Source organism: Rana temporaria, chromosome 4 (genome assembly GCF_905171775.1).
Source record: "Rana temporaria chromosome 4, aRanTem1.1, whole genome shotgun sequence".
NCBI lineage: Eukaryota > Metazoa > Chordata > Amphibia > Anura > Ranidae > Rana > Rana temporaria.
This window is the reverse complement of record NC_053492.1, coordinates 118,845,119-118,867,812: the sequence shown is the minus strand read 5'-3', so window position 1 is coordinate 118,867,812 and position 22,694 is coordinate 118,845,119. Positions and strand designations below refer to the sequence as shown.

The 22,694-nt window shown below is 39.4% G+C and overlaps 1 protein-coding gene across 10 annotated transcripts in view; it reads right to left on the bottom strand.

Annotated features, from left to right (window-relative positions):
- Nucleotides 1-377: 377 nt before the first annotated feature.
- Nucleotides 378-22,694, bottom strand: part of KIF1A (kinesin family member 1A) — a 235,081-nt gene continuing 212,764 nt past the window's right edge. For 9 of the 10 annotated variants that reach the window (XM_040348935.1, XM_040348926.1, XM_040348927.1 and 6 more), the window contains 11 exons: nucleotides 22,116-22,230; nucleotides 21,330-21,463; nucleotides 20,595-20,656; nucleotides 18,422-18,567; nucleotides 17,482-17,694; nucleotides 14,275-14,352; nucleotides 10,455-10,579; nucleotides 10,063-10,200; nucleotides 9,116-9,308; nucleotides 6,652-6,770; nucleotides 378-3,845 (listed from right to left, as the gene is read on the bottom strand). In XM_040348935.1, the coding sequence (XP_040204869.1) occupies nucleotides 3,803-3,845; nucleotides 6,652-6,770; nucleotides 9,116-9,308; nucleotides 10,063-10,200; nucleotides 10,455-10,579; nucleotides 14,275-14,352; nucleotides 17,482-17,694; nucleotides 18,422-18,567; nucleotides 20,595-20,656; nucleotides 21,330-21,463; nucleotides 22,116-22,230 (1,366 nt within the window). In that variant the 3' untranslated portion in view covers nucleotides 378-3,802. The remainder of the gene's footprint in view (nucleotides 3,846-6,651; nucleotides 6,771-9,115; nucleotides 9,309-10,062; nucleotides 10,201-10,454; nucleotides 10,580-14,274; nucleotides 14,353-17,481; nucleotides 17,695-18,421; nucleotides 18,568-20,594; nucleotides 20,657-21,329; nucleotides 21,464-22,115; nucleotides 22,231-22,694) is intronic. The other variant, XM_040348932.1, reaches the window with a different exon arrangement.

The window sequence follows — 22,694 nt, the reverse complement described above, 5'->3', positions numbered from 1 at the left end:
TGGCAGCTCTGTGGAGACAAATAAATCACAGCTAAGGCCTCGTACACATGACCGAGTTTCTCGGCATTTTTTTTTTTGCCGAGGAAACCGGTCGTTTGTACATTTTTAGACTAGGAAACTGTTCAGGATCCCGTCGAGCCAAAAAGAGAGCATGTCTTCTTTTTCCTCGACGGGAATGGAGAAACTTGCCTTGTCTAGTTCCTCGAAAGCCTAACAAGGAACTCGACGAGGAAAACGATGTGTTTCGCCCATCGAGTTTCTCGGTCGTGTGTACGAGGCTTCAGACAGGTAGGGAATAATTCCATCATGGGGACACAAATCAGGGCATAGCATTCATCAGTTTCTATAAATGACTGCTCTGCAGGTGGGTGGATGGGACCTTCATGTTTCCTGTTGTTACAGAGAGCAGAATTAAATAAAGTGGTTTCTGATCCCCTACCGATCTTTAACCATATTTGTTTTATTCCTTAGAGTATTTTTTTTTTTACTTTGGTAACAAAAAATAGGTAACACAAAGAGTGCTCTGGAAGTCAAATTTTAAACAATGAGCCTAGATACAGAAAATCTAAAAGCAAATACTCGCAACAACTCATCAGTAATTATCTTCCTTTGCATTGACTGTACTTGATGGGTCAAATATTACATTTAATTGGTCGCTTTTGTTTTTCTGTGTATGTTCCATGTAAATAGTTGTATAAATGTATACAATGAGAAATTCATTGTAATATTTGTATATGCTCATGCTGCCACATTGCCTAAATTAAATATAAATGACAGCAGGCTATATTCAGTTTCTTATGTGGTATTTGGACGTTTTTCTTGGCTAGGTCTGTATGTGAGAGCAATAGCATAGTACAGCACAATGCCATCGGTTCAGTTTGAAAAGAACAAGTTTATATATGGGATCTGTAGATCAGTCCATTGCTCTGCTGCTAATACAAATGATAAAACCTGCAATCAGAGCTGGGAGGCGCTCATGTAAGTTTCCTAGACTATTGTTACCAGTGACCCAAAATTCATTAAAAAAAGATACATTTATTAGCAACAATATTGTATTTTCATTGGCAAACCCTTTATTTACAGAAGCAAAAGTATACCCTATGCTGCCAGTTTAAATTAACATTAAAAGATTCTTCTACTGGGTGTATAAGATCACAGTGGAACGGTTTAGAGCAACAATGATTGTGTTTTCTGGCATATGTCTCAATCTTGACAGGATAATTGTCTTGACTGGTCTGTTTCATAAACGACATTCTCTGTAGGTTGGCTGGCCTCAGATACACATATATCCATATTTGAGATATTTAGACTTTGTCATCTCTAAGGCTGGTTGACCATGAGTTCAAAGTCCTATCATATCACAATATAGTATGAAACAAATCAGCCAATTCCATCTTGCTGACAAGAGGACAGATGACAGTCAATCACTGGCAGGTCAGCCATATATATTATAACTACTTTTGTTCCATCTTTCTGGAGGTAACTGGTCACTGTTTTCTGTTAGGAGAAAACTAAATGTTTACATCATGATGGTGCATAGTATTAGCAGCCATTTCATTTGCATTGTCTTTATATAGGAAAGCAGAGATAGTAAGGGGAAATAAGGGATACTTTACTTCTTTCTTGTTCATTGTTAAAGTGCTTATGTCTATTTGATCATTGTTTCCATATCTTTGGCTATTGTGTGCACGCCCCTCTCTGAGTGCAATAATGTCTAGCTGCTCTAGAACCTTTGAAACCATCTTCCTTCATGTGTGAGCTTTTCAACATACATCTCTGTTTTATTTCATGGTTCTGTATATTACCCAATGTTTACAAAATTTAATTTTTAATATATTGGTAGATAAACTAAAACACAAGAGTTGATGCTCCCCATATTCTTTCCCAAATATTTAAACAATGACTGCAATCTCCTAATATTGCTATGCTTCCTGACTTTACACTTCACTGTGACATTCACTGAGCCACGTCACTAGTGACATACAGCATAATACAATTATACTGAAAAGAAAAGAAAAACATGGCCCCAAATATGATTTACCATGAAGAACATTGCCCTTCCTCAGTTGAAAATAGTAATGTATGTATACATTCGCACATACATTGGGTAAATGCGTCATACTCTTCCAGTACAACATAGTAATGTTTTATATATATATATCAACCATAAAGATCTTACTATAACTGGATTGTAGGGTCTACTACAAAGCATCACATTTCTTGTGCCTCTTATGTTTATGTGGAAACACGTGTTACATGAACCCATGGCTCACCACTGTACAGTATTCAGAGTTAATGTATTCCATGCACAGAAAAATAATAACTAAGATGCTGCACGAACATGTGCCTAACACAGTATATGTGACTAGATGAAAAATAAATTCTGTGTCTAGTATGGCCTCACAGAGTACTCAGGATACACAAAGCAGCAAGCAGACATATACCGGGTGTAACAAAGTGCTTCATTGCCTGTAGTGTGGAGACAGACCCTTCAGCCTTTGTTTAAAAACAGGAACATTTAATGGTGTGTTTACCCAAAGGAGCCCATCAGCGAGTTTCTGTCATTGTTCTGACAATACTAACATTATGAATGGTGAAATCTGATTGGTCACTATGTGCTGCTCTTCACCATTGACTGCCTGTCTATATGAGCCTTATCATGTGCTAACCCAGCTCATTACAGAATAACTAGACAATTCATATTAACTGTTGCTTGCATCCACATAAATAAGAAATGGCTGCACACTTAGATTTGTTTGGTTTGTTGCTGGAATATGATGTGTTAGTATAGGGCACATAACATATGACATGTCCCTTTATACCGTTTTCCAGTTTTCCATTTATAAATGCATATCTATTTTTTAAACAGCTGGCCTCAGGGGAAAGGACAAGGGGGGGAAGGTAGTTATTTGGGCTTCCGATGTGACCACCAAGACCCAACAACAAATCAGTTACGAAGCTATCTACTGTTTCCTCCATTGGGCCTACTTACTTATAGACCAAATCAGAAACATCATTGATTTCAATCCATTATTTTGGGGAAAGTGGAAGGATACAGAAAAAAATTAAGGACAATTAGACTCTTTAAGCCAGGTATAGGCACTATGAGGCCCTTGAAATGTTGTTAAAACTCCTAGGCCATTATTTCAGTTAATAAGGCAATGATAAATGCCCAAAGTGCAGTAACTCATAGAAACCAGTCTGGAATCGTTTTCTTTGCTGTAAATACCCTAAACTGAGGAAAGCTGGTATTTGACTGGTGGCTAAGGTCACACGACACCACTGGTCTTCATGGCATCTAAAGGGCTGATTATGTACCCTTAAGCTGTTTTTATTCTGTCACCCTCCTTTGTAACAGGTAATGGTAGCTGCACAGTTCTAGAAATCTTGTATAATTTAAGTAGATTTATTCTACATTTGATTAAATGCTACTTTGTTATGTTTTTTTCCCAATAAATTCTTAAATAATAAAGAACTGTATTAACATAATAAAACATGGGATAGTCCCCACCCCCTTACATTTCCGCAGCTCTAGGCCCAGCCCTATGTGGCATTTCAAAAAAAATCTAGGTCAGGGGACCTGGTGTGCCTAGAGTTGTGTTTCAGCAGCAGCCAAGTAGCCACAAGATAGCTCCTCCAGCCATTAGAAGAGTACAGAAAATCTCCATACAAGCAGTACAAGTAAGAGTGAGTACAGAGATCTGAGAAGTGAGGCTCTTGTCGTGTGTAGTTTGGGATTGAGGAGTGAGGTGAATTAATGCTTTAACATGTCAATGAATGAAAGTAAGTGTGTCGGCACCCATTAAATTCTCATTTGAGCAGTTCTGCGCCGAGACAGTTTGGACCTAAGAAAGGAGCAGAGAAAGAGAAAAAGAAAGAGAGAAAGTCACTTAAAGTGAAATGTCACCTTTCCACCCCAAAAACATTAGGACACATTTACACCATGTTATGCGTCAAAGCGCATTACAGCTCATGTGCTAATCCATTTTATATAGTTCCTTAATGTATGTCCACATTCTAAAAATGTACATAACCCCTACATAGTGTCTGACGGATCATGGGTGTTGCTTGGTTCATGGATGTGTTTTGGTAGCACACAAGAGACACACGGGTGTGAGTATAACTGGCGAATGTGCTCTCAGCTACAATACAGTTGTATGCAAAAGGTTTGACAGTCTCCTCAACTCAAGAGTTTTGCTAAAAAGATGCAAATATAACCTCTACAGGGGGCAATCATGACATATTCCCAAAATATATTTCTTAATTCACAGCTACTCTTTATATGCTGAATTGTGGGAGACAATTTTTTTCCACACAACTGCATTTTCAAATCAGTTAATATCAAATAAAACTATTATGAGATTAGAGTGACTAAAAGTAATATTATAATAAATGAAATAACCCAGTGATAGGTGTAATCATTCAGAGTCCAAGTATTGAACAATCCATGTAAGTGTAATCCCAATACAGGTGTTTAAACTCTGATTTTCCAGTGCAAAAAGCTGCCAACATCCAGAAAACGTGAAGATAGGAAAGCCTCCACCATAGGTAATTGCTGCCTCTTACCAGCTAAAATTGATCTCTGATTAAGGAGATCGCAATCACATTAAGGATGGTACTTCCAGACGGCTCTCCACCAGGGAAATTCTCAATGCAGGTATTCACATAATGCATGTAACAATGTGCCATGAAAAGAAAACTTGCATAGTATAAAATTCAGGGTATATTTATTGTAAAATAAAAAAAAGGGGAATTAAAATACTGTCGATTGTTAAAAGCATGTAGTAAAATCGAGCCGGCCGGCTCCTCGATGTGCCTGCCCGTGTCTTCCGGGTTCGGCTGGTAACGCGGTGACGTCAGAATGTTGCCTGCCCACGTTCTGACGTCACCGCGTGACCAGCCAAACCCGGAAGATACGGGCAGGCACATCGAGGAGCAGGCCGGCTCGATTTTACTACATGCTTCTAACAATTGACAGTATTGTAAGTGTGCATTTTATATTTTACAATAAATATACCCTGGATTTTATACTATGCAAGTTTTCTTTTCATGGCACATCGTTACATGCATTGAATGTGAATACCTGCATTGAGGATTTCCCTGGTGGAGAGCCGTTTGGAAGTACCAGCCTTTATGTGATTGCGATCTCCTTAATCAGAGATCAATTTTAGCTGGTAAGTGGCGTGGGGGGGGGGGGTGTACTCACTTTTGTGAGATACTGTGTGTCACCCATGGGCACCAATGAATAACAGTAAAATCTATAGTATCTGAAGTACTCAGTTAAGGGGAATGGAAATTAGAAAGAAAGGTAATCAGTATGAAAAAATTCAGAATTTAGAGCAAATATGTTACAGCTAGAGAAAGGAATGTAATTTTTTTAGTAAGCTGAATTTGTGTTTTAGGGAATCATGTTTATTACTGTTAAATACACTGCAGTGAAATACACAATAATGGTCATTTTTGAGTCACCAATAGCAATTCTTCCTGGGGGGTCACTTGTTAGAGTGACATTATATCACAGCATTTGTCCAGGGCCCCATAGCATCATTTTATTAGGGAACCCGCTGATGTCTCTTTGCACCACTTGGCAGTGGCGGACATTAGTAAATAGTTTATATTATACCTTTAACTGCCAGCTCCTCAAAACTAGTGGTAGTTACTCAGCAGTTCTTGTTGTTAAACCCCTACATTGTGATCAGTAGCCTCCCTTGTTTTGCCCATGTTGTTTGCCACCCGTTGCATATGCAGTTAGTGGAAATTCTTTATGGCCCACAGCTTTTAAAATCTTCCCTCTCTTACATTGAAGGTTCGTGTTGGTCCTTTTTGTACCCCTTTTTATAGCCTCATTTTATTTTGGTGACCCATGCCAGGCCCTCGTCTCTACTATTATTAGCCCCTACTGTACATGTGTGGTTAGTTGTGGCACACTGATTGTCAGTGTGTGAATGATCGCTCAACTCATCAATATCTTGTTGTTCTCATGTGCTGTTGCATTCTGGGAAGTTGAATTGTCTCCTTGAGAACTGCTAATGCCTGGGACTCATATAAAAAGTTCTGACTGCTCTCCTTTTCTTAGAACTAGACTGGCTCTGGTGGGTAGATTAATGATGTACAGAAATCAGACCGTACTTCTCCCAGCCTGAGCCAGAAATCAAGCACTTTATAACAGTGTTGAAAGAGAGGAAATTAAAATGTGTGACATTTAATTTTCTAATCTGCAGATGTAAAATGACCAGTAAAATCTGATTGCTTTAGGCAACATCTGAATTCTCATTTTCTCCAGGTTTAGAAAACCAGTCTATCTGGTGCAATTTTTACTAATCATTTCATCAGGGATTTAACCTCCCAAATAATATGCCACGACTCTGTTAACAAAAGAATAAGGATATTATAGTTTCAGAGACATCGGTACCACAAATAAAGAAAATAATTTTTTACATTGTATGAACTTTGTACTCAGAAGAAGGGGCAGCAGTTTGTTGCAATAAAAAAAAAAAATGTTACATTTGTCTCAGAGTGATCCAAGTCCACAGTATTGCCACTGTTTTAGCTGAATCACCACACACATGTACACTATGTCAGATTTCAATATATTATGGTTCTCCCTCCCCATTAATGGAGTGGGTTCTGCAGTCCATCACATATCCTCACCGAATGGAGCCAGCCAGAAGAGGGTTAAAGGCATACAGCCAATCATGCATGTCCTTGTCATTGCTGGCCTGCAGCAGAATGCCGCGATGTTGCGTGCACACAGCAAAGGTGTTGGGGGTCTGCAAAAAAAAAAATAGAAGAGACATAAGTACTAGGACAGCGATTGGCCACATGTTTACATTAAAATGGTGGCCAGAAACCTTACCATTCATGTGTGAATGAGATTTGCAGCCAAGTGGCCTCAAGTTTAAGTGCTCAACTGTTTCACAAGTGATATCATTACCTCCCTTATTAATACGAAAATACTGCTACTGTGCATAACCTTAAATGTAATTTGGAAGAAATAAAACAAATAACTTTCTCTATTCTTGTCAGGAAAATATGAAATATTATTATTATGAAGTCTTCGATTGGTTTAGCAGGTGGAGCTCTAGTCTCTTTTTCATAATATTAGTAGCACGATTACTTTACAGCTGTCCTGACCCTGGGAGAAATGCATTGTTTACAGGCCAACAATGGTTTGTCACAGCAGTTGACTTATCTCTTAGCAGGCAGCTAAGTCCCAGGCTTCTCTCAGACCTGTAAAGCAAGCTGCCATACTGGGATTTCCCTTAAGCTACTGTAACCCATAGTGCTCTGGGAACACTTTTGTCACCTACAATGGGGCAGATCCACGTATTGTTGCGCATTGTTGCGTCCGGCGTAGCGTATCTCTGATACACTACGCCGCCGTAACTTACAGCGTATTTTTGTTATCTCAGGATTAATTTGCGCCGTAAGTTACGGCGGCATAGTGTAAGATACGCCGGAGCAAACTAGAAGTTACGCGGCGTATTAATAGATACGCCAGCGTAACTTCTTTGAGGATCTGGCCCTAAATGTTTATTACTGTATAACACAAAGACTAAATATAGAAAATGAAAAAACTGTTATTTCAATAATAAAAAAGCAACTAGAATAAACCCACACTATTATAGCTTCCTTTTAAGATCCAAATATGCTCAATGTACTCCCTGAGCTTAGTGTCAGTACAGGCATCAATAGCTGTTTTAGCTGGTGTCTCCACTCCTGGCCAGCTCAGACTGAACCGGGCCTATTTTTCACACTTGGTGTTAAGTTAAAATCATTTTTTTTTTTGCTAGAAAATTACTTACAACCCCCAAACATTATATATATATTTTTAAGACACCCTAGAGAATAAAATGGCGGTTGTTGCAATACTTTATGTCACACCATATTTGCGCAGTGGTCTTACAAACACAGAGTAAATTGATACCCAACATGTTTTAAAATTGCGTCCGCTCGTGGAATGACGACAAACTTTGGCACTTAAAAACCTCCATAGGTGACATTTAAAAATGTCTACAGGTTACCAGTTTCAAGTTACAGGGGAGGTCTGCTGCTAAAAATATTGCTCTCGCTCTAACAAATGCAGCGACACAACATATGTGTGGTTTGAACACACTTTTCAAATGTGGGCGCGACTTACGACTTCTGCTAGCAAGCTCCGAGGGACGGGTTGCTTTAATTTTTTTTTCTTATTCATTTTACTTCTTCTTTTTTTTTTTTACACTGTCCTTTTTTAAAAAAAAAAATTCATCATTTGTATTTCTATTACAAGAAATGTAAACATCCCTTGTAATAAAAAAAGCATGACAGGAGCTCTTTAATGTGAAATCTGGGGTCAAAAAGACCTCAGATACCACATTTACATTTAAAAGCAATACAAAAAATGGTTCCTTTAAGGCCGTTGGGAGGAAGTGACGTTTGACAACGCTTCCGTCATCCAATGGCATTGAGTCAAGTGGGGGGCCATCATTTTCTCACTCGACTTCCTGCCCATCAGGATCATCTCTACCGCTACCGACGTCTTTGGTAAACGGCGGAGACAACAAGACGTGATGGAAGGGGGGCACCTCTCCCACCACCGATAGAAGTTATCTTGCGGCAAATCTGTGGCGGAAACCACTTTTATCACAAAGCAGACCACCCGCCGTTTAAGAAAATACTGGGGTTATGGCAGCTATCTGCTGCCATAACATTGTTATTTAATATCAAATTAGCGACATATATTGACGGTGGGCGGTCCGTAAGTGGTTAAGGATAAAGAGTGGGTTTATATAGAGAGTGAGTTTCAGGTGAGATGGTAGGTTTAAGGAGGGACAGTAGATTTCAGGATTGGGAAAGGGTTTCACGATGAAGAGTGAGTTTCAGGATGTAAAATGGGGTTGTCAAGGCAAACAAGTATCTTCTCTTTCTTATCTATGGCACCTTAAACGCTGTATGTTAATATTTACTAGTGGTAATTGAGCATCTCTTGCCATAAACAAAACTGATTAATCTATAGATGTCACTTACTCAACTACCTATTGCTACCTCCTCATTAGACATAACACCCACATTACACTGCTGGTTCAGAAACAGGTTATCAATAATTTGGGTTGTAGGTGTGGCACGACTTTACCTTCAGCATGGCCTGTTGATCCTCACTGTACTCCACCTGAGCCTGAGAGAGATTAAGAATGGCCCTCTCCACTTGATCCCGATCACTATTGTAGATGTAGACATAGGGACGTCTGACCACCACATACCTCTTCACCCAGCCTCCAGTGTGAGGCTCCAGAAAATGCAGGTACCCCTTCTTAGAAACAATGGGGCTGAGAGGAAGAAAGAAATGATTTTACTTGTTTTCCAAAAATGCAGTATTTTAGACTAATGATTAACACTCATATATCCTGCAGCTACCTACTGTCCATTAAAAATCACTTGTTTATCCATTGCTTCATTGTGCAGGTGTATATTTCAAATTATTTAAATATGAATATTTATCTATGACACTCTCTGTCACTAGCATCCTTATTTAGTAAAGGCTCGAAAGCTTTAACAAGATGCTTATAGTTTGTGAGTTTTCGTTTTCATGCCATATGTTATTATTGTATACCAATTACTAAATGATTCACACATTGGTGTCCAAGATTTTTTTTAAATTAAATGTCTTGATTTTTCTGTATCTGTTTCATGGAACCTTCTTAAAACATCACTCACAGCATCAGATGGGAGTTGCTTCTAAGGAAATAATGCAAATGCTACACAATGTAATGCCTGTTTGGCAGGCACAAAGACACGCACAGTTGTATCTTATGAATGTGTGGTTATTTGTGTATGACTATTAACTAGCATAAAGCAGTCTCAGCCTGACCTTTAAAAAACTCACTAAAAATGTATTGATTTCCAAGGTCTAGCTGGATCACTCCAGAAATAATGTTTGCCTACAAGAAGTCTTCAAGCTGTTCTATAGCGGTGCTCAAACAGCTATTTAGAAGGGGATTCTACTTATTCTGGTCATTTCATACACAACATAAGGACTCCAGAAGTAAATGATGAATGTAGTCAGTTCAGACTTCTACTTACCTTACCCGGACTTCCTGTATATCTGGAACAAACATGCAAGTAGGTATCTTGAGCCCTGTGTTGGGAGACATCTGCAGCTCTTTGGCAGGACTTGGAAGATCCCTCTCAGGACTATAAGCTAGTGAGAGTGGCTGGGGACTAGAAATATCACAAGGGCGGTGTCAATAAAACACTGTATTGTAAGATGTCAAACTTATTAATAAGCAAAGCAAGCTAATGTCACATGATAGTATACATGCATAAACTGCAGCTTTTATAAAATGCACATTACCAAATAAATTTATGTTTTGTAGATCAAGTTGAACTTTATTATATATTGTACATTAATAAGCAAAATAGTTAAATAAATCCTGTTATAGAACAAGCAAAGACATCTATCACACATAACTGACCTGGACTCTGGGGTGCAGTATCGCCCTTCTACCAGGGATGGACAGGTGCTGGATGGCGTGAGAGATGATATCCCTATTCCAGGAAGAGAGGGGTCACGTAGAAGTGTAACTGACATCTCAGACAGCTGAAATAAAAATTCACAAGTTACTAAAAAGGTACGCATCATCATTTGCCACCTAATTAACTTTAATCATGTCCAGAGGGCGGTAATAAACTCTAACCCATTATAACATATTAAACATTATTTCACACTCTACGGTTTCCTGTAGAACCTTCAAAACTGTTTAACACTTCCAGTGCCTATTATACAAGACTATGAGGACAGCTGTCAATGAAAGCTCACTGCACTTGCACATATGACTTTGAGTCACTCATTTCGTCTTTTTGTCTTCTCTCTATCACAAGCAGCTAGTGCAAGCACTGTCAAACACTAGTCCTTAAATTTGGACTTATACTTAATATTAACATAAAACAATATTAAAATTGTTTTTAAAATGGAAAAAGGGCATTTGAACTTACCAGTAAATTCCTTATCTTGGAGTGCAGTATAGGGTAAGGCAGTCCGGGTCACATGACTTTGCTATGGCTCCCAATAGTGCACATTAATATCACCCACCCACTCTGTGAGACTCCAGGTTTTATGCAAGCAATAAGCAGTGACCACAGGAGACAGAGGGAAGAGCCCTGTGTCCTGTACTGTACTCCAAGTTCGGGATTTTACAGGTAAGTTATGTTACTTGTACAGTAGAGGACATAGGGCTTGTAATTCATGAATTGCCTGACTGCACCCTGACAGGGTGATCTTGCAGAAGGAGGGTCAGTGTTGTAGAGATAATTTGATGGCTCTCAGTTCCAAAATGTTGATGAGAAGTCTCAACTAGTCTGAGGTCCAAGTCCCCTGGACAGTTAGGGAGTAAGACTGGCATCTGTTGTTACCACCTTCCAGGGCATGGGAAGGAATTACTTTCCTGACTCCAGGGCAGAGTTGGAGATCCACTATGCCAGGAGAGCTTTGTCTGGCTGGATAGATGCATAGGATAATCCGGAGAGCGGACCCGCATGTCCCACTATATAAGAAGTTGAGTTAAAGTGACAGTGACTGGGCAAAGGGAACTGCCTGGAATGAGGCTACCAATAATGAGAGATGTGTTTTGTACTTGTATATGTTGGTTCTATGAGCGCGTCAAGGCCTTCTGGTAATGACTGCACTCCCAATAAGCATTTTAATAAATAAATAAATAATATGGCAAAAACCCTCATACAAAAATGACCTGAAGGGTGCCTGTTCAATGTGATATTTCATGTGTGGGAACTTAAGGGCAAGGAAAATTCTGGAAAATCATGGAAAAAAGTGTCCAAGATTAGACTCCAGATGGTGTGGGGACTGAAGGGCATTCTTTGGAAAGTTAATTATTACAAAAGTTTAAAGGAACTGGGTCATTCTTTGGACATTGGCATACAAGGTTCTTGCAGAAGACCATCAAGCAGGACAAACACTTTAAACTTCTGGGGTTCAGAGGAGAGTCTGAATAGTAGTGTTACAAATTGGAGTGTTGGTCTCCCATAGCAAAACACAAAAAGCATTGATGTAGAGCAGGGATCTCCAAACTTTTCAAACATGGGGCCAGTTTACTGTCCTTAAGACTACAGGGGGGCCATACTGTGGCCAATGGGGGTAGAAAATGTCCCAGACCCAGCGTCAGTGAGAATAAACATTGCCTCAGGATTGGTGATCACAAGAAGAATATCATCATTGGTATTAGTGGGAGGAATAGTGCTTCCTCATTGGTGTCAGTGGAGAAATAGTGCCCTATTGTTAGTGTCAGTGCGAGGAATAGTGCCCCATCATTGATATTAGTGGGAGGATTAGTTTCCCTATCAGTAGTGTCAGTGGCAGGAATAGTGACCCACTGTTGGTGTAATTAGGAGGAATAGTGCCTCATATTATTGTGAGGAATAGTGCCCCAAGGGCTGGTAAAAGGCTAGCAAATGGTGGCATCTGTCTCTCCGGTAACAGTTTGGAGACCACTGATGTAGAGGGAAGATGGGAATGTGCAGATAGGCATCCTGTATGTCTACTGATGTTGAGAAATTCCCTTGTCTGAGAGAAGCAATGATTGATTTTTGCTGGTCGCACCTGGAATTTTGGTACACAAAGAAATATCTTTATATATTTTAAGTCAAATATGGAGAAGATTGGAGGTTCTGAACGCACCTTTTGAGATGAAACAACTCCCATACTCCATGATTATAGCTAGTATCATTGTTTTGCTCAAACCAGGGAAAAACAGTCTTTACCCCTGAGTCATACCACCCCATCTCATTATTAAACTCAGAAGTCAAGCTGTTGGCAAAAGTGTTAGCAACTAGACTTAGGAAAGTTATGCAGCATTTGGTGTATCTGGATCAGTCAGGCTTTTTCTTAACAGCTACCATCGAATAATATGGTATAGGGCCGTTCTCTCTGCTGACCCGGCCAAAGCATTTGATAGTGCGGAGTGGCCCTATCTTTGGGATGTATTGAACCTATTTGGCCTTGGGAGTCATTGTATTGGCTGGATAAAATTATTGTACTCCACCCCCAAGGCTACCATGCTAGTTAATGGATCCCACTCTTCCCCATTCTTTTTTTATAGGGGAGCTCGGCAGGAGTGTCCACTTTTCCCTCCGCTTGCAGCAGCCATTCAACAGTCTACTTCTATATCTGGATTTTGGAGGGGTGAGAGGAAGGATAAAATATCCCTCTATGCTGTTGACGCACTGAACTTTTTAGGGGATACTAATAGCCCTTTATCCTCCCTTATGTCCAGTATAGTGCCATTTGGTCCTTTTCTGGTGTTGTTATCAACAGGGAGAAATCAGTTCCTCCATCAATTATTTTTGTGGGACCAATTAAAATCCTTTCAGGACCTACAGCAGGACTTTGGCATTCCTTCCCACAGTTTTTTTTAGTACCTACAGTTTCGACATGCCCTTTCAGCCCAGGGCAGGCAAACAGTTTCATTTAAGAGTTATCTTTACCCCACTTATGGATCAGTTACATCCTCTGCTACAGACAAGAAAGGACCTCCTCTCTTTATAAACTACTGCTGGATGGATTTCTAGGCAATCTTCCTCTACCTGGTAGGAAAGGATGGAAAAAGGATTTTGGGACACTCGATGGGGAGACCTGGTGGGTCATCTTAGAACAGATTGAGAGAGAGATTATCTTGGAGAGGTAGCCCTCTTGCCTTTGTGCACTGGTGAGCAGTCATGTTGGAACAGGAAGGGGCCATCCCCAAACTGTTCCGACAAAGTTGGGAGCATGAAATTGTTCAAAATGTCTTGGTATGCTGACGCCTTAAGAGTTTATATGTACATACTGGCTTAAAATGCTCCCACCCTCTAGAACAGTGGTCTCCATACTGCAGTTCTTTTATTGCATTTATCCAGCCCTTGAGGCATTGTTCCTTTCACTGATACAGGGCACTATTCCTCCTACTGACACCAATGATGGAGCACTATTCCTCCCACTGACACCAACAATGGGGCATAATTCAGCCCATTACTATTAAACAATTGGGCATTATTTTTCCCATTGATACCATCGATGGGGAACTGTTTCTCCTCCAACTGACCACTGGTGTTATGTAATTGTTTTACACGTACTGAAAACCAAGCCTCAAACATTGTCTGTGAAGCCGGGGCATTTTCTACTCCCGCTGGCCACAGTCTGGCCCCCCTAAAGTCTGAAGGACAGTAAACTGCCCCTTTGTTTAGAAAGTTTGAGGACCCCTACACTAAAACAATCAGTACTCAGATTGGAAATTTGAGACTTACCTTGCTCTCACTGGCGCTCACACACACATGACTGTAGGTGTACTCTCTGTTAAACGTGTGGGTGAGCAGGCGGAGACACTGTAAAATTAATAAATCCATTAATTGAATCAATGTACAAAATCCTACAAACCTCTTATTCAACCAATGACAATGAGTATTACTGACACAAGGGCAATAGAGAACATCTAGAAAAGGTACAATATTTGTATCCTGAAGGAAAATTGTAAAACTCTATTGCAGACATCTCCTTTACAAAATTATTTTTGCCTTGCTTAATCTGGCTAAAAGTGGTTGTAAAGGCTCAAGGTTTTTTATCTTCATGCATTCTATGCATTGAATGGACACACAGCGCAGCGGCTCAGGAGCGAGCCTGCTCAGTTGCCCCCATAACAAGCAGGAGCACCAGATGAGGACCCGAGAAAAAGAGGATCTGGGCTGCAAGAGCAGGTAAGTATAACATGTTTGTTATTAAAACAAAAAACAAATCTGACTTTAATATCATTTTAAATACTGTCTTTCACTAAGAACAGGTATACAGTACAGAAAATAAAGTCTGAACTCTTAATCTGTATATGTTTGTTCTGGGACAGCAGCTCTGAAAATACTTGAGTTCAATGGATCACCATGACAGCCAATGAACTAGATTAGAGTTGGCAGTTCCAGTGTTTTTTCTCATGACATATTGTATGTAGCACTCGTCTAGATAGGTGCCAGGATTACATTTAGTGCTGGCTCACTGTGTTCACTGGAGCTGGGTTTTTGTTAGGTAAATTGAGTTTACCTACTGTAATCAGTGCAGCTGCATGTGATTAGTTAGGTCTGCTCGTTGTTTCAGCTGCTGCTAGTTTTGACTGTTTCCCCTGCTTTCCAGAGAACTGTAGAACTCTCTGGAACATAGGTGTGAAGCAAGCAATGCAAATAGCAGCATGAATATTTATATAGCCCTGGTCAATCCCAGGGAGAATGGCCCTGAAGGCTGCTGGGAATATGTAAAGTACTCTAAGACAGAGAGCTGCTGGGTCTTTTTCTTTGATGAGAGAAACACAGCCTGGAGGGCTCACTGCCCTCCAGGGCAGTGCTGCCATGTGCTTGCTGTTCGTGAGGCCTCAGGTGGGCAACCTGAGACCTGGATGCTGAAGCTACAGAGAGCTGAGTGAAGGGCTGTTGTCTGAAGATCTGGTCTGGAATCACAGGACAAAGATGTCGCATGGATGCTGGAAAGAGGCAACCAACTTCCCCTGGCCATTTGTGTGCACAGACTGCTGTGAGAGATCTTAGAGACTTTTGGGCTGCTGTTATCCCTCTTGTGCAAGAGAGTGAGCTGTGTGTTTGCCTAAAGGGGACATTGGCTGGTGTCCTGAAGGGCTTAGTCTATCTAGCTATCTATCTAGTCTGCTTTCAACTGCTTCTACTACAAGACAAGTCCACAGAGCTATTGCAAGAACTTCTGCTTTTGCTTTTCAGAAAGGAGTTTACTGTCCTCAACTTGTCCATAATTCTCATTTTTGGAGTTTCTCACCCTATCCCAGTTATTTCAAAAATAAAAACAGAAAGAACACCCTTAGACTGTTTGAGGCAAAACGTGACTGTGATCATGTTCCTGGTTGTGAGGCAATGTACTGGGAAAAGAACCTGGGCAATTTCCAGCAGCTCCTTTGGGAGTTGTATTGGCCGATTTATGTAGGGTATTCTATATATGTATACATACGCCCATTGTTTTAGAATATGTACATAGGTGTGTACTGTAGGCTATGCTTTATGGCCTAACAAAGATGGCAGGCAGGTTGCATTTTATATATCAAAATGGCCAAAGCAGTTACCCTAAGAAAAATGTAATTTGGCCTGATCAGACTTGAAAGGAATAGTACAAAAAGTATTTATTGATGTTAATTAGACTTGAGGGGGTATTCATGGGAAATTGGGAAATGGTGGCTTGTTTACCTGGTAAACACTAATGTGAGGTTATTGCCAGAAATTGCAAGTAGAGTCTTTTCACCTTGATTGACAATAAAAACAAAAAGTATTTTGGGTTGACCTAGCAACCCCACTGTCAGACTAGTATTTCAGGGGACAATTTGAGCTGGCAGTAATTAATTTTTTAGTTCTTCAAGATGAGAGCACAGGTCTAGACTATACATATTATTGAATGCATGGAAGCTACTTAGGTGCATATTATGCTGTATTGTAGTGTCTATAATATGCTGGCTAATATATGCTAGGACGAATGCGACTCTGAAGGCTGCTGTTCATTGTATTATTCACTCTGTTGGATTTTGTCATCTGTTGCAAGTATCTCAATAAGTGTATCTCCCTGGAACAACTGTGTTGCTGCTCGAATAACTTTATTATAGTAATTAATAGTATTAATTAGTATTAATTAGTATTAATATTAATTATTATATTATTAGTTATAAATATTAATAATTGTATTATAATAATATTATTATATTATGATTATTATTATATATATATATATATATATATATATATATAAAATTATTATTATAATATTGTATTTATAATAATATTAATAATTATTAATATTAATTAAATATTAATTAAGTATTAATAGTAATTAATTAGTAATCATCATATAACCACTATATCAATACATTGGTGCAGTGATTTTAAAAAGCAGCATAAAGAACGATGGTACTGTGTAGTTAGCCTTCACAGCCATAACAACCAAGGCCAAAAAACTATACAGCATTTTTTTGGCTGAGTACGATGTCTTTCAGGGATGCACAGATACCACGGACTATAGGGCTCAGCATGGAGATTTAGTGAATGTACAAATTAAAAATGATTTTAGGATTACTCTTTTCTCACCGTTGAGCTGCTACCAATGGTGTCTGCAAAGTTCTCTCTATAGGCCAAAACACGAGAAGGCCTACACATGCCCCAATCCATAGAGTCTAAAACCAACTTTGGTGCAGTCAGAACAAGAAAAGCCACATTACCCCAAAATGTTCTCTACGTAACAAGTAAGCACACAGTTCTACAAATTGGTAATGTATATAAACTTCATAGCAACCATATAATAGGCTCATAGCAACCATATACATATGCTCGTATTTAAATGATAATCAAAGTTTGGGGGATTTAGGGGAGAGTTTACCTGAGACAAAAGATAAAATACAGCCTATAAATAGGCAATGACTAAGATAGATTTTAGTTTTTTTTTTATTTAGAACAAAAACCACTTACCTTGGCGGCAAGCTCTTTTTGTCTCTCACTGGCAGTCTCCAGAGGGTTTTCCTCTGCTTGTGGAGAGCCTTCCTCTGTCAGCTGCAAGAGCTGGCACGTTGGGCTGAGTGGTGGCATTTCATCACTTGGAGAAGGAGTAAGAGTATCTGTGGCTCCCCTAAGTATGGATTCCAATTTCTCCCGTAGCAGCAAGTAATGTCGAGTCCTCTCAACCTGGAAAAGTATAGCTAATGAGCTTTGTAACAAGCACAGGCTTTTCTTAAAATAAAACAGTAGATATAAACCTAATCATTAAATTACATTAATTGTAACTGATGCTAATTTGCAATCGTTTTAATCTGCAGCTTTCTTTAAAGCAGAACAAAAACTGCAAGCAAGCAGACTCTTTATTGCAGAGGAGACATGCAATGTTTCTTCTGCAATAAAGTAAATCTACCTGCCTTCTTGTAGTCTGCATTGGAAAGTACACCAATCTGCTGAAGCGCAGCTCAGTTTACATTCTGACATCAGAACTTATATGTCATCATGACCAGCCAATGAATGTTAAGGCTATTTTTGCTTTGTTTTCACCTGGTGGTCCTGTCAGTAACACAGCTCCTGCCAAGAGTGAAAATGCTCCCACACTGTACTCTATATATGGAGGAGCAGCCCTGTTACCCTAGGCGTTTTGGTGCCTTTCATCTTGAATGGCACCCCAATGCACCAAGGTAATGCAGCTCCGATGCACGTGTTGCAGAGCACCACAATGCACAGTAATGCAAACATGTATTGTGGTGCATTTTATCTAAGAAATGCTGCATGTCATTTTTTTTGGCCATTCCTGTACGTTGACAGCACATTCAAAATTAATTTTCTGCCTTAACACAATGGATGGGAAATCTACACTGGAACGGAAAAGTGTAAATGGGTCTTCAAGGCAAAGGAAAACAGATAAAAATACCTCCTGAAGTAAACTCAGTTTCTCCAACTCCCATTGATGATCGAGGATTAAGCTGTCACTCCTTGGCCTCCAACCAGCAAGATTCTCTTCACCCCGTACATATGCCACAGATGTGTCCAATACACGTCTGCGTCTCCTCTGCATCCCTAGGAAGCCATTATAGAATAATAAACAGCATACATTTATAGACTAGTTGTTAAATAGATAAGATGAGATGAAGGGAACTTGTACACAAAAGAGAGAACAATACTTGTTGCCATAGAAAATTGTTTCCAGAGGTATATGAGAGAATAAAGATGGTAATCTAATTGGATGTCGAGTTCCACAAGACACTTCATATACTTTAATATCACGCTTCTTTTCTTTTTCTCTCAATATATCACACATGATCCTAAAGAGTAGAAAATCAGCTGAAAGCAAGTTCTTGAACCTTAATGAAGCTCTCAGTTGCACTCCAAACCCAACTTCTGCTTTAGGTAGAAATGTCTAACCAGTTTGGTAGGGGCACCCAAAACCAGTGAATTGTACACAAGCTGCAGTCTACATATCCCCAGAATAAAGATAAGGTCTGGCAATTACTGTCTTTGAGCAAGATCTCATCTTGAGATGGCAAACGAGAGTTACAAACACTGCAAATCGTATGTTGTGGTCCAAGCATGTGTAGCACTTGGATCAGCTATTTATATTCAAAGTAGATAATATGTTAAAGGCAAAACTTTTTTAAGTTTGGATAGAATGGAGATGGATAAGAACACCTGTAAGTTTTTATTGCTGTCTGTGCCTCCGTTTGGGAGATTCACCCTATAGACTAAGTACAGACTCCCCTCCCACAGTATAGATCCCCTCCCTCAGTACACACCCCCTCCCGCAGTATAGATCCCCCTCCCTCAATACATAGATGGCAAAAAATAAACTGCCAGCGGTTATAACCCTCCCTTACTCTATCCAAAATGAAAACAAAAAGAGGATTTGTCTATAGTTGTACTTTCATTTATTTCCATACATGTAAGGCAAGAATGACCCAGATAGCAAGGATAACTTGCCACAGATTTGTGGCAGTGTTGAATTGTATGTTTGTTAACTTGCTGCACATTTTCATTGAACACTTGCAGAATACTTTAAGCACAAGTTCTAATTGACACTTTCCCAATTTGTAGCAAGTTTGCACGGCAAGCCTCTAGCAAGAGCAAAGTTGCAGTGGTTAGGCTACAGAAACAGCAAATCTTCGGCAAGAAAATTCAGCCACAGTGACCCCTGTGGTGGGATGACTATTGCACAACATTACTGAACCAGAACTTGCAGCACACTTGCAGAATGTTTGCAAAGAAAGTTGATCTGGAGTCATGCAATGCGGAATTGCAAGTCTAGCAATAGCTTAGCAAATTTGCAGCACAATTGCTTGCTATCTGGGAAGGCTGAAATACTTGAATCAAAATAATTATTTTGTGCATATGATTGGTTTAGGAGGTTTACAAAAAATATATTCCACAGACAAATGGCTCAATTAAAGCTAATGATGTTCCTGATTTCAAGCATTTGCCATAATGCACCATTTTTGATGAGCTAGGTATCTGCTTGTCTATAGCCGATTTTAGAAAATGTTATTAAAAATTATTATATTGTAAGTGTACCTATTAGTCCTTGCATGTTGACAACTATAATTAATATTAAGCCCAGGTTCACACTGAGCCGCGGGAATAAAGCCATGCAAGTTCAGCTGAATTCGCACACTTTCACTCCTGCATGTCAGTCCTGATTTCGGCTGCGATTTTAGTACAGTACATCTGGGTTTCTGCACAAATGTCAATGGAAATTGCATCCCAAAATCGCAAAAAGTAGTACAGAAACTACCTTTTGAAATCGGTGTGGTGCCACATTGATGGCAATTGCCGCCGATTTGACAAGCAATTTGATATGTCAAATCTCACAAATATGAACCAGGGCTCAAGGGTCCTAATGAATAAAATTAAACTAGCTAAGCCCAAGCAGCTTCCTCTTTGTGTGAACGTGACAGGTAAAATTATATGTTTATCAACTTGTACATAAAATGGAAAAACATTGAATGAGAATATGATAGCTGTAAGTGTGCTTGGCAAGTATAATTTAACAATAATAATAATAGTAATAGAATAGAATAGTAATAGAATAGTAATAATATAAAGAAGCAACTCACCAGGACTGCTGGCCTCTGCAACTCGACAAAGACTGAGCTCATACACGCCTGTCACTCGGTTACTATACAAAGGAAATCACTACTGTCATTTAAATTGCAGACATAAATTCTCAATTGGTGTAATTTTTCAAAATGTATTAGAAATTTACAGCCTAAAACAAAATGTAGACCAAGAAGCAGACCCACAATGTTCTCTACAATAATTTCATCTCTTATTTCCTGATATCATCCCACAAACAAACTATGGACATCTCATATCCTTCACTCTTCTCTTTTTATCTTCCGAAGAACTCTCTTCCAATGCCATCCAGCATTCTCCAAACAACTCAACACCTAAACCCAATTCTTTAGAAAAGCATATAATATGAACTAAATTATTTTATGATCGTACTGCCACTTCCAGTCAGCATAATTGGTGTAACTAACTTTTGCTCTTGGAACTGATTTAGGATTCTTCTGATCTATACTACAGAAGGACAACAGACCCAGAATGGCCATCTGGCATTTGAGAGAAGGGCTAGTGCATTTGAAAAGTTAGTATGAGATCTGCTGAGCTGCTAGCCACAAACAAATTGAGGTTAAGAAGTTTTTGCCATAATTCGTATAGAAACTCTGATTTTGTACGTAAAAGAAAATAGACAATTTTTACCTACCCGGGCTTCTTTTCTGGGCACAGACAGTGTCCGCAACATATTTACAATGCAACATTTAAGAACTTGTACACCCTGAACTCACCTCTCAGAAGCTCGCAGGCTCCCTGTACCAAATAAGTTTCGAATAGAGCGACAAGCAGGTAGTTTGGCATCTCGAGAATAAAAGACCATACAGAAGTCTTTGGTGATCACAGCTGGCTGAGTGCAGTTCTCCAGCTGTGGGTAAAAAATTTTTTTTTTAGGACAGATTGTAAGATACTTGAATACACTGTAGATTCTAAATTACAATATGACCCAATGGTGGCCCACCTCACAATAAAAAAAACACATTCATTAATACAGATTATTCCATGGTCATTTTGCAGTTTAACTTTGCATGGAGCCAACATGCTCAGCCTTAAGGGGACCCGGGGGTCAATGTACATATTTATTAGCCCCAAAAAGCTATGGCTACCAGCAGGACTGAACTAAATAACCTTTATAGTTGTTAGTGGGAGATCCCAACTGATCACTGGAAAACTTTTTGAATCCAACTTATCTGGTCACCAACACCATTACCTAACCCAGTGGTCATCAACCCTGTCCTCAGGACCCACTAACAGGCCAGGTTTTATGTATTACCTTGGGGAGATGCAGACTAGATTACTGCAGTCACTGAGCAGCAAATGATATCACCTGTGATGTATTTCAGTTATCTTGCAAACCTGGCCTGTTAGTGGGCCCTGAGGACAGGGTTGATGACCACTGACCTAACCTACTGGGGGCCCACATAAACAGATTTATTGGTTGGGTTGTGATATACTGTATTCCATAATTTGTGCAGCACACATATGTATTGTAATGCTGGTATTGGTTTTTCAAGTCTCACCTCCACATATGCAGACAGCGTCATGTATATCTTCTCTCTATATGGAGTGACACGATTCAGCAGTATAGAGTTGTGCATAGAGCTGTCCCATGCCACTTCAAAGTGAAAGAATGTCCTGCCATGATAGGAAATTATTTAATATACTCTATATGCACATATCTCAGATACACATAAAACACACACATTACACTGGGAATTACACATCACACGAACACTAGACTCTGTTTACTATAATGTATATATATATTGTATCACCATGCTGGAGATAATCACCCAGATATAGTGGCAGAAATAAAATCTAGCTTTTTTTTGTAGCATTCACATTTTCAGCCCCAATTTTGTTGGCTTCCCAGAAGAATAACTAACTTGTACTATTGATTAGACTAAAATTACCTTTGAGAAAGCCCATTTAAATTGACACTGTAAAGCATATTCCTAAAAACAATTATGACAATAATAAAAGTATTTAAGGCTGCCCATGATCTGGTAATGACAGAACATGAGACATCAGTCATCCATTGGCCCTCATTTTGCCTGCCAGTGTGGGTGACACTAAGGTATGGCCCATAAAGTACATTA